Here is a 17,758-nt window from a genome sequence, read left to right on the forward strand (position 1 = left end):
AAAAAAAAAAAAAAAAAAAAAAAAAAAAAAAAAAAAAAAAAGAAGAAGAGGAGAGGACACAGAGAGACACAGGGAAGAAGGCCGTATGAAGATGTAGGAAGGCCAGGCATAGTTGGCTCACACTTCTAATCCCAGCACTTTGGGAGGCCAAAGTGGGTGGATCACCTGAGGTCAGGAGTTTGAGACCAGCCTGACCAACACAGCGAAACCTAGTCTCTACTAAAAATACAAAAATTATATGGGTGTGGTGGCGCATGCCTGCAATCCCAACTACTCAGGAGGCTGAGATAGGAGAATCACTTCAACCCAGCATGCTACTGCACTCCAGCCTAGATGACAGAGGGAGACTCTGTCTCACAAAAAAAAAAAAAAGGAGAAAGAGATTAGAGTTTTGCTGCCATTAATCAAGGGTGCCAGGAGCCACCTGGAGCTGGAAGGCGCAAGGAAGTTTTCTCCCCTAAGACCTTCAAAGGGAGTGTGGCCCTGCCAATATCTTGCTTTAGGCTTCTGGCCTCCACAAGCGTGAAAGAATATATTTCTATTGATTTAAGCCACCAAGTTGTGGTAATTTTTTAGGACGGTCCTAGCAAACTAATAGATTTCTACTTAAATTGTCCCTTGAATAATCTTGTTTTATAATTTAACATTATTTAGCCCAACGCTCCAATGTTCTTGAAAAAGAGACTAGAGGCTTATTTATCATATAGTATTTTGTCAACTGAAAAGCAAAAATAAATTGCGGCTTTTTCTGTGACACAGCTAGACTCACTGCTGTTCAGAGCATGTAAGAGGATAGTTAACCTGCAGGACAGGCAGCGCAGAATCTCTGTTCCTGAGCAAATAACTAACCAGCTTGTGACTTTGGAAGAAGCAGCAACACTTAGGCCTTAAGACAGTACTGGGTGCCAGTCTGAGGCAAACTTAAGTATGAAGTCATTGCAGGTCACGGAACACCCAAAATTGATAGTATGACTGACTCTTCATCCTGACACTGGGAAACAATTAACTGGGAGAGGGAGATGGTTGAGCCATGTTATGTGTTTTAATTTTACTCAAATTAGATTTAATTTGCTCATTTAAAATTTCATGTATGGAAAGTGTAGTTTGATAGAATTGGTTTTGTAAGGCATTAGAGAAGAATACTGAAGAGGTTTTGTTATATTTGTTTTTCTTTTTTCCTTTTTTTTTTTTTGCCTTTGGCAAAAGTTCCATGAGTACTAATCTCATCTGTAAGTGAAAAGTATTTATTATTAGGCCCCAGGCTCACATAAATACAGCAGCAGAAGTTTAAGAAACAAAGTAAAATCATTTTGATGGTAGGTTTCAACAGATTTTTCCCTCTAATTCCACATGATTTTATACCCATGAGGTTTAGAATTAAACAAGAATGTCAAGTTTTGGAGTTATTTGGGATGTGAATCTTTTAAATGAAAATTGAAGAAAACATTATCAAAGGCCCATGAGTTAAATATAATGAGTTTTAAAGAACACAAATGAAACAGCAAGCTGGGGCACACGTTGACGAACAGGGTCTCACACTGAGAAACAGGGTTTGTGAAAATGTAAGTGACCCCAAGCCCAGGAAGTGGAAATTCCTATTTGGAATTGTAGCTAACTGGGTAGGGAAATGTGATATTGATTCTAGGATATAATAAAAACCAAATGTAAAACTCAGAATACATTTGTCATGATGATGATTATTATTTAAACATATACTGAATATCAACAGTTCCAGGAGCATGTTACTCTCTTACCCTATTGAAGGAATCTATGTTACCTGCTTGTTTGGCAGTATTAAGAAACTTATTATCTGAGCTTCTCACTGTGAAACATGGCAGAAAAAACAGATCACAGTGTTCTCATGAATGCTGTTTCTGTATTCAGATATATACCCACATCTATATTCATTCCAACACTTCAGGAATCCAAAGTAAAGCAAATGTGCCATTTAAACAATAACAATTGAAGCACCCACACACTGAAGTACACTTATGCAATAACATAGTTTCACAAATGGAGAAATGGTGGCTGGGAAAAACTAGTTCTATAGAAAAGGAAATATTCCATTGTAAGCCAGAAGATTTTATTTTACTTCTTTCCTATTCCTACCTCTACCGTGCACCAAGTTTTTGTTTATTTAATGACTTTTAAGTTTAAATAATATTTAGGAAATAGAAATTTTAAAACCTAATGACACATACATGGACAGAATGGAGAGAGATTAGTCAGGAATGAGTTCAACACTTAGTAGTCTGCATATAATGTTTCAATAATGTTTTTGGAATATATAAATGAATATGAATAAATGAATGGTCGGGGACTGAACTAATGTATGTACGATTCTTATTTAGATAACTGAGGGAAGGAAGGCCGTGTCATGCCGTAAGACACAGAACACAGAAGGGAAGATAGGTTTATGTTGAGTTTGAGATTCTTACTATATATACAAGCAGGTCCTGGTAAAACAGGGTGTTTTGACTCTAACATTTTAAGTCAATGGACAACTGTTCCTTTGCATATTAATTTGACATATTTGATGAGAATTGTCTACAGTTTTTAAAATAAATTAGTTAAAAAATAAAATCTAATATTACTTTTTGAAAATGAGTAATAGATATTACTGTAGAGATGGCATGAAATAAAACAGTGACTGACAGTGATTGAAACCATTATTTTCTAAATAATCGCCTCTAGTTGGAAACACTGAAAACTGCAAAACTTGGCCGAAGAACAATAAACCAAACAATCTACATAAAATAAAACTATCATGTAGTATGATTTGTTAATAAATAAAATGTGATTGAAGATTTAACCTTCCTGTGTGCATTTAATTTATAAAATTCAAATTGAGAAAAATTGGTTTGCTTGATTAAAAAAAAGCCCTCAAAGTCAAAGCTGTAACATAATAGTATGCAGTACTATAACAATAGTTTTATGTAATACTATGTACTATCTTTATGGCAAGATTGAAACAGAAATAACATTGATTGAGATGAAAGTTATTTTAATAAAATACAACTGAAAATATACAAATGACAGTGCTGCATATAAAGTTAATCAAGAAAAAATAGAGTTAACAAAATTTGCTCTGGAACATACTTTATTAACAAAAATTTATTTAGGTTAAATTTTTATGGTTAAGATGTTTGTGTTCATAAAGACAGTATCTAAACTTTTGTTGGGGATTAAGCGGGCGAAGTCAAAACAGCAGAGTCAAAATAAGGAGGTTAAAATACCATACTTAGCAGCTGGATAAGGGTCTAGAACCCAAGAGAGAGCTCAGACAGAGATGTAGGTCTGTGAATCATTAGCAAGTATGTGAAGGTCAAAGCCTTGGGTATGGATGAACTATTCCAGGAGAAAAGAAGACAGAGAATGCAAGTCCAGGAATCCCAATATTGAGGGGCAAATAAAGGAAGAGTTTGTGATGTGGCAAGGAAAAAGAAGATGGTAGTTATGTTTTGCTTCACAGGGCTCCACTCTTCAAGGTAGCTATATTTAACATTGGCTTTCTATTTTTAAACTCTTCTAAATTGTAACCCGTCTCCATATTCAAGAAAATGTGGGCTATTATTAAACTGAAATTGTAGTGTTTCAGAGGGTAAGCGTAACAATCCCATTGTCCTGATGCCCAGGTATCAACTTAGTGTTATCCAGGTATGTCATTTAACCTAAAATTTTGAACCATATTAAACATCAACTTGTCCTACTTTTATTGTTGTCTTACACCTAAAAACAATTTAGTCTGTTTAATCTTTTAGTTCTTTGATAGGATAAAGCTCTTCTGGATGCCTGCAAAACATCAACCAGATTTTATATACCTAAGGCATGTACCACTTCGAAAAGTGCATCTCTTCACGATTATTCAGATGAGTTGCCTTGGCCTTTTGTGGATAATAAAAGTTTCAAGAGCTGCTATTGTCTTTCCCATGATGGTATGAAACTTCTGTCAACTCTTTTTCTCTTTCTCTGATTTGCTGGTCTCTTTGGAAACAAACACATGAACTGAAATTGGAACAACTGAGTCATTTTGAACAATTATTGGAAAATATAACTTTTGGCACTAAAAGTATTGACTAAGATAGGGTTTGAGAATGCCTATGAATTTCAGTGATTCTTATTTTTGTCTCTATCACTCTGAATGTTTGTGATTGTCTGAATTAATTGAAGCTGGATGGAAAAATGCATCCTTCCAAAATTTAACATTAAAGATACTAGCAAATGTGAAAAATTAGGAGGATTTTTAAAATAACGTTGTATTAAATGTTTCAGGCAAGTTTCAAATACTTCAAAAACTATAGTGAATTTGAATGACTAAATAATTTTGTAATTATTAATATAGATAAAAATGTTCTAGTGTTAATTTAACATAGTATAAACTATTAACTACATGTATTTAAGGAAACATAGTCAAATTCATGTTATATATATTTTTTAAATAGCTTATTTAATTGACTCTCATATTGGGTAAAATCATAGTCATTATTTTGGGGATGTAGTAAGAAAAGAAAATGAAGGAAGCAGAAAACTAGATAATGTTTTATACATATATATCTTTTTAATTTTTACTTTAATCTCAGGCCTAATAGAAATTGTTTCTACCAGAAACCATACCGGCAAATCTACACCACTTGCTTTAATTATTTTTCCACTTTAAACTAGTTTGTTATTTACTTCAGGTGTTAGCCCTGGTATTTGTAAGAAAGTTGATGGACTTGTTGTTCACGAAGCGGGAACTCAGCTGGTTGGATGATTTAATGCCCGAGAGTAAGAAAAAGAAACTGGAAGATGCTGAAAAAGAAGTAAGAGCAAAATCAATGTTTTGTAAAGAAAGAAAAAAGGAACATAGTAATATTTCTTTGCAAAACTAAATTATTGTTTTTATCTCTATACAGTTGTGTCTTTAGACAGTGATCACTAATAAACACAAGTAGACTAGTTTGGAAGTTTAATGTTTAAAATCATAAAGATGTGAACAGAGAGAGAAAGAAGATCTTACAGGAGGAAACCAAATCCTAATGAAATACAGAAATACCTTGTACTAACCCTCCAAATTGTAAGGCTCATTTTTCTGATTCCTCCCCCATGGATGGCAGAAACTTGCTGATACTTAACTATTTCCAAATTATGATCGTGCAGTCATTGTTTTGTTGTTACATATGTGAGAACAAAAAGAAGAGACGTTATTACTGTTGGCATTTTCCTAGGGAACAGAGTTTTAATCAAAATATTCTAATGAAGAATTATTTATTCTTGAAATAGGTGAAATGTTTACTAGGAAAAATGTTGATCTGATTTGCTTTTGAAGTGATTTAAGATTGAGTAGATGTTGGAGAAACTTCTGGAATTTATTTGTACAGGCTACTTACTTATTTTATTCTATTTTATATGGTATAACAATGTATTTTAAGTTTCATGGCATATTTAAAGTTTATATCTAAGCCTGAGTCTATTTTGAAAGCTACTTAATCAACATTTTTTTTAAGTGTATAAAAATTACAAAGAGTGTAAATGAGGGGAGAATAAGAGCCCATACAATGTAAAACACAACAAAATTTTCACATAAATAGAAATGAAATTGAAATAAAATATTCAATGAGAATTACGTTATTTTTCTCTATAAGTAGTCAGTAAATGTATCAACTTTCTATTTGCTCAAACCATAGATATATCTCCTATTTCCTTTGGGAAATTCATTTGCAGATGTTTCGGAGGTCTTAGTCATTTAGTGAGGTCAGATCAGGCCATAAATCAAATGAGGTTTTTTTCTCAGAAATTTCTACCAGTATGGCTACATAATGTGTGACTGGTAATTCCCTTACTCTACATGGTGTTCTATCACTGACAATGGATTCCCACAGATAGATTCATCATCATGATGATGTGTCTTAATTCTGTAAGAATATTTCAATTTTTCCAAATATTGTAGACGGCAATACTTAGAATCATACTTCTAGTAATATTAATGTTAACACTAAAGATCATATTATACAATTGTTATTACTTGTTTCTATTTGATATATTCTTATTTAGATATTAGTGCTTTTTAAAAAAAATAATACTTTGAGTCAGGCGCGGTGGCTCATGCCTGTAATGCCAGCAGTTTGGGAGGCTGAGGCAGGCAGATCACGAGCTCAGGAGATAAGACCCAACATGGTGAAACCCCATGTCCACTAAAAATACGAAAATTAGCTGGGCATGGTGGCGCACACCTGTAGTCTCAGCTACTCAGGGGGCTGAGGCAGGAGAATCACTTGAACTGGAGGCAGAAGTAAGCCTGGTGACAGAGCGAGACTCCGTCTCAAAAAAAAACAACTTTGACTAGGATATTTTGATAGTCTCTATTTCTTTTTAGGGCTTTAGTAAATGTTTGCTTTCATCCTCAGATACTCTTCAAGAAAAATATAGTATAATTTGGCACAAGTTAAATTTAAATAAAATGGACACTAGGACACAGAAATACTAAAACCTTAAATTATCCGTATTTGATGTAAATAAAATTATTGACATCAAACACAATACCCAAGAAGGTTTAAATTAATTTAATTTTGATGAAAAAGCTCTTGGCTATGAGCTTCCCTTCCAGTCTTTTTGATAATGTCAGTACAGCAGACCCTTGAATAATACAGCATTTTTAATAATGTTGATGAAAAAAAAAAATCCCTGGCCAGGGCCACTGTCTGTATGGAGTTTGCACATTCTCCTCATATCTGTGTGGGTTTTCTCTGGACACTTCAGTTTCCTCCCACATCCCCAAAATGTGCCCATTAGGTTCATTGGCGTGCCTACATTGGCTCAGTGTGAGTGAATGTGGGTGTGTGTGTGAGTGTGTGCTGCAAGGGAATAACGTCTTGGCCAGTCTTAGTTCTCATCTTGTACCCTGAGCTGCCAAGATAGGCTCCAGCCACCCTCGACCTTGAACTGGAATAAGTGAGTTGGAAAAGGAATGAATAAATGAATATAAATGACTGTAAAATAAAAATTCATCAAGTATACGAAAATCACACAAATGTACAAGAACAATTTGGTATGAAAATGCTCAGTGAACACAGCCATATTGCTATTGTTTTTGAAGTGCTTGGTGGTAGGTTGTGCTCCTTACAATTTTCACTTTGCAAACATTTATTCCTTGATTTGATCCATCCCCACTATGACCTCAGTCATTCACTGACTCACCAGAAATTTGTTAATTCAATATCTTACGTGCTTTTATTAATTTTTCTTACATTTGTATAGCTCACATTTATTTCAATGTTTAATATTAAAAACATTTTGGGTCTTTAGTTAGAAGTTTGGTGATGTTTTTGTCACCAGAAATTGCCATAGGAATTTAACTCTTGTTTATATCAATTAGCCTGTGTTAAAATTGATTTTATTTGTTCTTTACTTTACTTAATGTCACAGTCTCCAAGAAGCTATCAACAACTTTATGTGAGCACTTACTATACTATTAATTATACTCAAACAGTAACTTACATATGTAATTTTGCTTCATTTTTCTGCTTTTTTTGTTAACTGTTTTTATTGCTTCTGGAAAAAAAAAAGAACACAGCCCCAGACATATAATCATCTCTTTCACAGTATTCTCCTTAGATCATACTCATACCGTGAAATATTCTTGCCTTTTAGAAGTTCACAAAATGAAAAATGATATGTAATCTATTATGTAATGTTTAATATTTTTCTGATTGTAATTCAAAGAAAATTTCAGATTCTCCTTTTATTCTTCTGTGAAATAGGAGAGAACAAGCTTAATAATAATTGTGAATTTATTAGAATTTGCCATTCCCACTTCCCAGAACCACTCACATAGCTATGCATGTATGGTACTTATATGTGTGTGTGCCATATGCCCATTTTGGAATTTATGAATCTCATAGGGCAGAGAACATATGTAATCAGTGTCTAATGTTTTTATGTTATATACCCACTGTACTTTAATGGGCATTTACTGTTCTCTGATTATGAAGGTAAAGATTTTAGAAGTAACTAAATATTAGTAAATTTCCTAGAACTCATGCTTTCTGAAAAGACACAAAAATAGATTAAAGATTTACTGGGCAATTTTACTGTTAAATCCTTCATATCCAAGTTAGAGGGAAAAGCCTCATAGTACATTAACTAGGCAGGTTTATAGATCTTTAAAATCTCAAATGGATTAATATGATGATACTTTCATGTGATCCTCAGTACGTGGAAAGAAACAAGAAAACCAATAATACAGTCAATAAATAATCTATAATTGAACAATAAAATACAGCTCTGACTAGTGCAAAGACAGCTACTTCTTCATCGAACAAGAGAGAAAAAAGGAAGTTTAAAGAGGTTCACTTTCTAGCTTAGAATTAGTATTCAAAGAGTATGGTCAGTAAAGACAGTAGGAAGATTTAGGAAGAACTATACTAAAAGTTCAATTCCTGGTTGATTTTCTACTTGTTTGCCCAGATCTTGGTATTCTATTTTCTTGAGGCTTACAGACTCGGTGGAAGGATGTGATCTTACCGTGGCATCTTATACTAAGGCCCAGTCTTCTAGGAGATTGTGTGTTAAGGTGGTAAATGGACAAGTTCTCCAGAAATGTTGCATTTCTGCAATTGCTCAAATTAATTGAGTAACTTTGATCATGAACTGGCAAGATGGTAAATAGCAGAAATGTCTCAGCTCCCTGAGACTTGAATTTAAAGTAGGCTCACCTCTTGTCCTTTTGATGATAGATACAAGCTTGTACCTTTAGCCTCCAGGGTTTTCCTATCAGTAGCCCACTTCTGGTCTTATGGCACTGAGAAAACATTCATTTGACCTTAAAATTCAATAATGAGTTAAGCAGAATAAATAGCTACACAGGCCAGTCCAAGGTCGCAGAGCTTCTGTTCCAAATTTTCATGTACTTCATGCATATGCATATGCATATGCTTCAGTTTTTAGAAAGAAAGGATTATAATCAGGGTAGAAATGAATATTGGAACCCTGACATTTTGCACATTGCTCTGTGTAAAGGGAAGACTGCAGAATCAAATTCTGGATGTCCAAATGTGCTCAGAGTACCAACATGCCTTCCTTCCTACTTAAATATTCTCTAGGCCATTGTACACATTTGACAAAAGGCTACTTACTGTTAAAGGCAGAAAATCCCAGCAGAATGTTTGCTCCTGGGTAGGAGGAAAGAGGGTTAGTGTTGGATAAATCCTAGAAATTCTACTCTGTGGAAGTGATCATGATAGTGATACTTCTTGATTTACTGGGGGTTCACTCTAACATATACACTATAGGGGAAAACAAGAAGAGGGCAAATGGGAACCTGTGATCCCAATGCAGGATCATGAAAAAGGCCAAGAAAACATAAAAGCAATCAAAAACAAGTGCAACCAAACAAATTACAGAGGATGTCTTACTGCTAAGATAGATCAGAATTGGTTATGGATATGGAAAGCATGGCCAAATTATTACACAGAGAAATGCCATTTCTAATTGAATCTTAGGGTGGGGCAAGTATATTCTTCTTCCATAAGCAGTGGTTGCCCAAAGTGTGGTTCCAGAACCACTGTCACATCAGCCAACACCTGGCAACCTAGAATGCAAATTCTTGGGCGTTACTTCAGACCTATTGATTCAAAACTCTGGGGATGGGGCCAACCATCTCTGTTAATAAGACCTCCAGGTGATTCTGGTGCTAAAGTTTGAGATAAGTCCTTTCCTAAAACCACAGAATCAAATATAATCTTCTAAATACAAGAATACTCTATCAGAATTTTTTGCTTAACAGTAATTTACGTAATTACTTAGAGAGACAGAATCAAATATTCTGATGAAAAATATATGTCACATTTATGTATTGATATAAACTCTATATGGGCCCTCCATTTTTCCTTTTCCACTTTCATTGTTAGTCTTATGTATTGGCTCTTCTATCCATTGGAAATCATAAGTAATACCTGTTATAAAAATAATACTTGAAGTTTTCAAAGATTATATGTTTATGTAATGTTTGCAGCATTGTCTATTCTATTAGTAGCTGAGGAAGAAAATGGTTTGACACTTCTATGTTCTGTAGACTTTGTTTTACTCTTGGGCAAAATAAAAGGGTTGAGCTTAATTTCTGAAGAATCTTCCATTTCTTAGGATGTGAATTCTAAAATTGCTGAATATTTTCCCTCTCTAACACTCTAAGCATACTTGTGAATATTGGTCTCTGCTGCCGTTGTTTGTACTTTAAAATATTTGAGGGCTCCTACATAGATACACACTGTGTCTGAAAATGGATGTAGCTGTAAATGTAACCTATTTCACTAAAGGTAATTAAAGGATAACTATCTTTGTTATTTGTTAGGTATCATGATATATGAATCATAATTTTAATGCTATCACTAAATACAATTCAAATTCATGATGTAATTCGATACATAACACCCTACTATCAGACCACACCAGGATTTGTCTTCAATTTATCTCTTCCGCCTCTACTCAGCACAGACTTTTGGCTCCAACCAGGCTCGTTGTTCACTGTCATGCAAACACATCTTATTTATTCCTCACTTTTAGGGTTGGCCTACGTTGTTTCCTCCCACCTAGAGTTTCTTCCTTGCTACCACCTTGACTTTGGTACTTTTCATAATGATCCCTTAAATTTTCTGAGAGTCGAGTTTATAGCTTTCTTTTCATTGTTATACACCCAGTACCTAACAGACTACCTGCCCTTGAATGAATTAATAGCCCCTGGATGATTATTCTTGTTAACTATGTGCATAGCACATAATACATGCTCAATAAATATTTGACTGTTCTGGAGTAGACTTGTTTTTCTAAGCCTCAGTTTTCTTGCCCTGTACTGGACGTAGCATTAATTGTCCTTCACTTATTTCATATCTGAAAACTGCTTTGACTATCTTAATTAAAAGGTGACATTTAAATCATAGCATAAACACCCCCCTAGTTAAATTGGTGAACTCTCTCAAAGGTTCTTGGGTAAACTTTCATCATCATCCCCTTAATATCTTCCCCATGTTGTAGCTTCACAGAGAACAATTAAGAGCTGAATGGAACTTGTTTTAAGGTACTTTTCTGACTTCTAAGCTGTCAACTACTCAGCTTTGTGCTCTCACTGTCTCTTTCTTTTCTGATCTGATTGAGATAACCTAGGTTGTGGCTGTCGTGACGGCTACTGCCTGATTTGACTGCTCCTCCTCAGAAAGCCTCAATTTTTGGCTTTCTCACAGTGCTGCCGGGATGCAGCCGGCCCTCCATCCCCGCGCTCCGGGGCCCACCCAGCTTCCTTCTGGCACTGAAGGCAGCGGCTGCTCTGCCACCCTTCTCTTCAGATAAGCATGGCTTGGAAAAGCTATCTTTAGAGGTGATGAGTTTTTGTTTGGATAGAATTATGACTAGTATAAAGCCCACACATGCTAACAAGCCACAGAGTGCAAAATAATTATTGAAAGCAATTTGAGAGAAAAGTGGAAAATCATCTGAAGAAAAACCAAAATTGTTCCCAAAGCTTTGGTCCAATTTTTTGCTGTTAGATTGAATCTTGAACATTTGTTTTCTGCTGCCAGGTAACCTAAGCACCAACAGCACTGTTCTTCTCTTCAGCTTTTTTTGCATTTTACTCTTTCTTAAACCATTCTACCTTGCTTCTTGACATTTTACTCTTGATGAGCCAGAAATGTTATCATATACCAGGCTTCACCTTTCAGTGGGCAACCAAGGAAAGAATTGCATCTTGTCTTTGCTTATGTAGCCTTTGGTATCACTGAGTGTCTACTTTTTATGTCCCTCCATGTATCTTAAGATAACCTTTGCTATAGATAAAGGAACCTTTTCTACCTGAAATGATACATATGCTCTGCCCATGACTGCCAGGATGTGCCTACAAGATATATTATGTATGTAATATATTTCATATATTATGACTAACTCAGTTGAAGGCAAGCCTCAATCTAGGCTGCAGATCAGCTCTGCTAAAATGCCTGAATGGATGATTTCAAACCAATGGTAATCTCCGTTCACCTTGACTTAGTTCTGATAGTGTGGCCAAATGACAAGGAGAATAGGCACAATATACAAGTAGAATACATTTGATAGGCCATAAAAGAAAACTTTCTCCTTGAAGAACAGCAAAGAGAGAAAATAAAATTAGTTACCAGAATGCAAAAGGGTAATGCACATGCCATTAGCTTCACAGAGAACAAATACAACATAGGGTTTCTGGGGAAAGCTTCTAAGCATGGAAGTAGCAGAGCTCATGCAGTCTCTGGCATCTCCATTATCCCGAAGCATAGAGCGGGCATAGAGACTCCATATGCACCACAGCCAAAGTCCCAGGAGAGAGGAGCTTTCCTTGACCAGCATGGGAGAGTACTCCAAGAGAGAAATGAGATCTGCTCCCACATTGCATTGTATGTTCATAGGTTAGCTGAAGAGGCACTAGAAAACACTTGTTTCTTTAGGTAACAAGAAATATGGCATGGAATATTCAGACTATGGGATATCCGAGAGGGGATCAAGGTCTGATTACCAAGGACACTAGGAAAAGTCTTACATGCCGGGAATAATAAAATCAGCCAAAGATCAAGGTGTCTCCGGAAGCTGGTTCACGCCGGCTTAGCTCTGCTAAGCTACTGAAAGAGGAAATGAGCCTTTGGGGTCATCCCTATTTTCTTTCATCAGTTTCTATTTGGGCAGCGGGTCAACTCGTTTTTTATTTTTATAGATCTTAAAATTCCATTTCTGGAGTTAGAACCAGTAGTTCTAACATTTTAAATGGCCTGAAGTAATTATCTGAACTGACCCATTTTTAAATAAATGTATTAAATAAAAGCTATAATCTATGAATAGCTGTCTTTTTTTGGTTCATGGAAAGATTTTGATGATAACATTATTTGAAAACGAAACCAGAATTTTTTGGTATGGTAGCCATAAGATTATCTTCATCCCAAAGATTTAGTTTTAAAATGCTATGTATGAAGAAATGCATGTATGAATATAAAAATCATTTCCACCCTTTGAGGAAAGATGGAATATTGTCATTATAAGAAGAAAGTTGAAGTGTGAAACAAAAGCCTAAAACACATCCAAATGGAGTCAAACCTTCCATTTCCTCCTCTCTCAAGACACATCTGTGTTTTGATCCATACAGGAAGATATTAGTATCTTTTACTGTCTCCTTCCAACTCTCTAGAGTAGTGGTTCTTTAAATATGGTCACCAGACCAGCATAATCAACATCACCTGGAAACTTGTTAGAACTAGAACTTCTTATGCCCTCTATACTCCAGACTTATGGAGTCAGATCTTCTGGGGAATATTGCTAACAAGCCCACCAGGGAATTCCGATGTAAACTGAAGTTTGAGAACCACTGTTCTGAGTACATCCGTCACCCCCTCCTCATAGAACATTCCAGGAATATAATTTCACCTTTATAACAATAAAACTGATTATATCACCCATACTTTTTTCTTATGAAAATTAGATTAATTTTTTAAAAGTATGCTTAGAAATTAACATGTTTTTTATTGAGTGACATGAAGGAGATTGTTGTTAGCATTTAAATTACTTTGTGTTATGAGACTCTCATTAATTACTTATGTTCTTGGTAGCTGATACTTTATTGAAAGGACCTATGCTAACATTAATAAATGCAAACAGAGTGGAAGGTCTTGAGGTTAATGAGATAATGAAACATTAATCTGTGTTTCTTCTTTAATGTAAAATGGAGACTCATCAGGTTCACTTTATACACTTTACATTTGTCTTTTCAGGAAGAACAAAGTATGCTAGCTATGGAAGATGAGGGCACAGTACAACTCCCATTGGAAGGACACTATAGGTAAGACATAAATTTAAAAACACATCAATTTAAGTAATGCATTGTTATATAATTTATTTAAGAATTTCATACTGTGTAGATCCTCAGAGAGGTTTCTTGAATTTGTATTAGAGTAGAAAGAACTAAGAGTTAGATAACCTGGGTCCTACTACTAAGTTTTGCCAATAATAGGTGTGTGACTATAATCAAATTGCATTACATGAAGTGAAGCAGGAAGCTGTTGTCTGAAGTCTTTCCTTCTCCTGTTTTATAATGTGTATGGAAGATCCCTTTCATATTCTCAGAAAGTAGCACCAGAAGACAGATCAAGGGTCATTTCTGGTATAAATGACCTAGGTATTCACTAAGTTGATCACAATTAAATGTTTTATCTCTGGGAATTTGCCCCTAAAAAAAGGAATTTCCAAAAAGATAATCTATTTCTTAAGTTAAATGATTCAGTCATATCAGTCATTTTAGGAAATATTTATGCAATTCTCCAAAATTTGCTCATCTTTATGTACAAAGACATAGCAAAAGAAAGCAAACTACTGAAGTTATAAAGAAAACATTTGCAAACATTTGGCCCAAAATTCTCCCCTCTCTCTCTCTTCTCTGTCTCCCTCTCAATATAGTTTAGTTTAAATAGTTTTCTTGTACAATTCTAAGTATCAATTAGTGCCCAATTTTACAGTCTCAAAGTCTTTATGAATAATTTCAGGTTATGCCAATAAAAATGCAGACTTTTTCTGAGAAGGGAATTTGTCATAGTGTTAAAAACCAAAATAGGAGAGAATTTTCTGAATCTTTAGGGTTTGACTCTAAAATCATATTCCCTAGAATTAAAAAAAAAAAAAATCATCTCCCACTTAAGAGGGAAAACAAGTATAAGATGTTTTACCTTTTTTTTTCTTTTTTACAACATTTAAATTTTAAAATCCTGTTGATTGTTTAGTTGAACCAGCATATTTCCAAGTGTATTCAATAGAAACCTAGTCTCATGTGGTACCACTCTCAAAATGGCTGTGTGGTTAAATAAATTTGAAAAAAATGTTCCAAGCTGCACTCCAGTTTGAAGATTCACAATGCATATTAGCATATGAAACAATCTAAGTAGTGCTGCATTTAAAAAAAATTGTATAGCTGCCTTCAATCAAGTATTTTTAAAAAATTTTTGCTCAGAAGACTCTTCCTCACATAATATCATGAAAAATGTCTATTCCACTTGATGCTTTTTTTAAGAAAGTAGTCAATCTGATGCTTTGAATTACCAGGAAACTATCTTTCTATGAAGACCAAAACAGTTGGAGGGTTTAGAGGAACTGAAGAACACGTTTCGAGATTGGGCAAGAGAGGGAGACCCAAGGTTTTGCCCCTCTTAAAAGTTGCATTTGTTCCTCTCTTGTGACCTATCACCAATCAGGGTCATATGAAAAGGTGGCATTTGAACAAAGAAGGGGCAGAGTTGCTCCATGTGAAGGGACATGATGAGCAGAGGGAAGAGCAAGGACAAGGCCCCCAGGGAGCACTATGCCCATTGTGTTCCTAAACAGTCAGGAGGCTACTGCATTGGTGCTGGAAAGGAATGAGCAGGGGTGCAGTGGCAGAAGGTGAAATCAGAGTGAGGTGGGGACAGAGCCTTTAGGCCATTATAAGGACTTGGCATTGACTCTGAGTGACTGGGAGCCACTGCAAGGTCTGAGCAAAGGAGGGAAGTAATCTGGATTTTATGATGTTAGGGGCAAGAGTTTAAGCAATGGACATGTGGAACCCATTCTCTGTAGTTTGAAATGAATTAAGAATACCACAGGCCAAATCAGTATCCATACAACTAGCATATTTTCTTTAGATTTTTTTATTTTTCACAGATTGTTTTCAATAATTAAGAGAAATATTCAATACTTCTTCATTTTTAATTATCAAAAATACTGTACAATAAACAAATTGGGGCATATACATACAATGGAACATTATCCAGGTTTAAAAAGGAGGAAATTCTGACATATGCTACAACACGGATGAACCTTGAGGATATTATACTAAATGAAATAAGCCAGTCACAAAAAGACACATACTGTATGATTCTGCTTATATGAGGCACTTAGAGAAGTCAGAAACCTAGAGACAGAAAGTGGAATGGTGGTTGCCAGGGACTGGAAGGAAGAGGAAATGGAGAGTTATGGTTTAGTGGGTACGGAGTTCCAGTTTTATAGGATAAAAAGAGTTCTGGAAATGGACGGTGGTGATGGTTGCACAACATTATGAATGTATTTAATAACCCTGAAATGTACTTTTAAAAATAGTTAAGGTAGTACATTTTATGTTGTGTGTATTTTACCACAATTTAAAAATTGGGAAAAATGCTCTTCATAGATACATGATTTTCTTATATTTAGTTTCTGTCATTGAAAAACTGCAGTTACTATGTAATGCTTATTATTTCATTTGGGGAAACTCCTGTCTAGAGATGATCCATCTGTGATCAATATATCTGATGAAATGTCAAAGACTGCCTTGTGGAGGAACCTTCTGATCACTGCCGATAACTCAAAAGATAAGGAGTCAAGCTTTCCTTCTAAAAGGTTTGGATTTTAAAATAATAAGAATTTATACTAATTCCAGTTGTTTTTTGACATAAACCATAAGCAAAAGAATAATATTGGTTTCCATCAAATTTAGATCTAAAATATTCCAGAAAATTCTTTCTGAAAGTGGGTATAAATTGTAATTGTTTCAAATGTTGGTATGTTTTTCAACATCTCCTTTTCAAATTAATAACTTACTCCAAAGCTATTACTGTGGTGGGGGAACTGTGCTAGAAATGAGTCACAGTGCATGACATTTTTGGACATTCATCTTGGCCTACTATTTTTCAGTATGATTTTATTTTATTCCCTCATCACTCACTTCCCCTAGGACCCCTTTAGATGTCTGGCCACATTTTGCACTCCCTTATTTTCCCTTTTTTAGACTGATATGCATTGTGTGTGTTTTTATATTTATATTTTATAAATATGCATAAATGTTTATATTTAGTGTAGCCCTAGTCCTGATTCCAACCCCCTGAAAAGTCTTCCCTAAACTTCTTATCCCAAAACTTTCAACTCCTAAAAGTTCTATCCATTCTTACTTCTCTGTATGTAAACGTACAAGCAACTCCTGCAGTTGTGGATGGTAGTTTTAAGTGCATGCTGGGGGAAGAGTGTGTCCCTAAATATCAACAGTCATCATAGGATTTCCAGCGGAGTTTTCCAGGATTTATAAATAAGAGTTCAAATCACCCAGTCTTCTTAGATGCTGATCTGAAGAAAAAGGAATTCGTATGTTTTGCTAATATCTCTTTTTGTTAGAGAGTGATTGAGGGATTTGGGGCAGTGTTTACTATAATTATTAAGTTCCTTTATTTTCGTAACCTTAAATTAACTTTTTCTACTTAATTTTTATATTACATTTTTGTCATAAGCTCCCCTTCCTAATCACTCTAGAAGCTGATTCCCCAAAGGTAAGACCCTCTCCCTCAAACCTATTCCTTGGTTGCATTTCCTTATGTTAAATGGTGTCTTCTAGAAACCTGGTCAGTCTATGTCCTCTGTGTGAGTTTTGAGTTTTGGGGAGGCAAAAGGCATGGAGAGTGTTGGGCTCAGGTCCAGTAGCAGACTAAGTTTGATGGTATTTCTGTAACGACTCAGCTCTTTAAGTTAGTCTGAAACTTGAATAAACTTTATTCCTTCCTTGATTTATACAGATGCATCATGTATAATCAAAAAGTTTCACAGAACTATAGTTAGTAATGACATCAAATTTATGGATAGGGAAAATTAAATTTGTCCCTTTAAGAGATTGAAAAGCTCACTGGGTGCAGTGGCTCATGCCTGTAATCCCAGCATTTTGGGATGTCAAGGTGGGCGGATCACTTGAGGTCAGGAGTTCAAGACAAGCTTGGCCAACATGGTGAAA

The 17,758-nt window shown here is 35.1% G+C and overlaps 1 protein-coding gene across 1 annotated transcript in view; it reads left to right on the plus strand.

The window, feature by feature from the left end:
* The window catches only part of LOC105547427 (sodium-driven chloride bicarbonate exchanger-like), a gene marked incomplete at its 3' end in the record, with an annotated part of 34,068 nt that extends 17,685 nt beyond the window's left edge, over positions 1 to 16,383 (plus strand). The window contains exons 7-10 of the mRNA XM_011991014.1: positions 3,762 to 3,935; positions 4,680 to 4,802; positions 13,755 to 13,822; positions 16,267 to 16,383. Coding sequence (XP_011846404.1) covers positions 3,762 to 3,935; positions 4,680 to 4,802; positions 13,755 to 13,822; positions 16,267 to 16,383 — 482 coding nt within the window. The remainder of the gene's footprint in view (positions 1 to 3,761; positions 3,936 to 4,679; positions 4,803 to 13,754; positions 13,823 to 16,266) is intronic.
* Between the last annotated feature and the right edge of the window lie 1,375 nt (positions 16,384 to 17,758).

Source organism: Mandrillus leucophaeus, unplaced genomic scaffold (genome assembly GCF_000951045.1).
Source record: "Mandrillus leucophaeus isolate KB7577 unplaced genomic scaffold, Mleu.le_1.0 Scaffold389, whole genome shotgun sequence".
NCBI classification, from domain to species: domain Eukaryota; kingdom Metazoa; phylum Chordata; class Mammalia; order Primates; family Cercopithecidae; genus Mandrillus; species Mandrillus leucophaeus.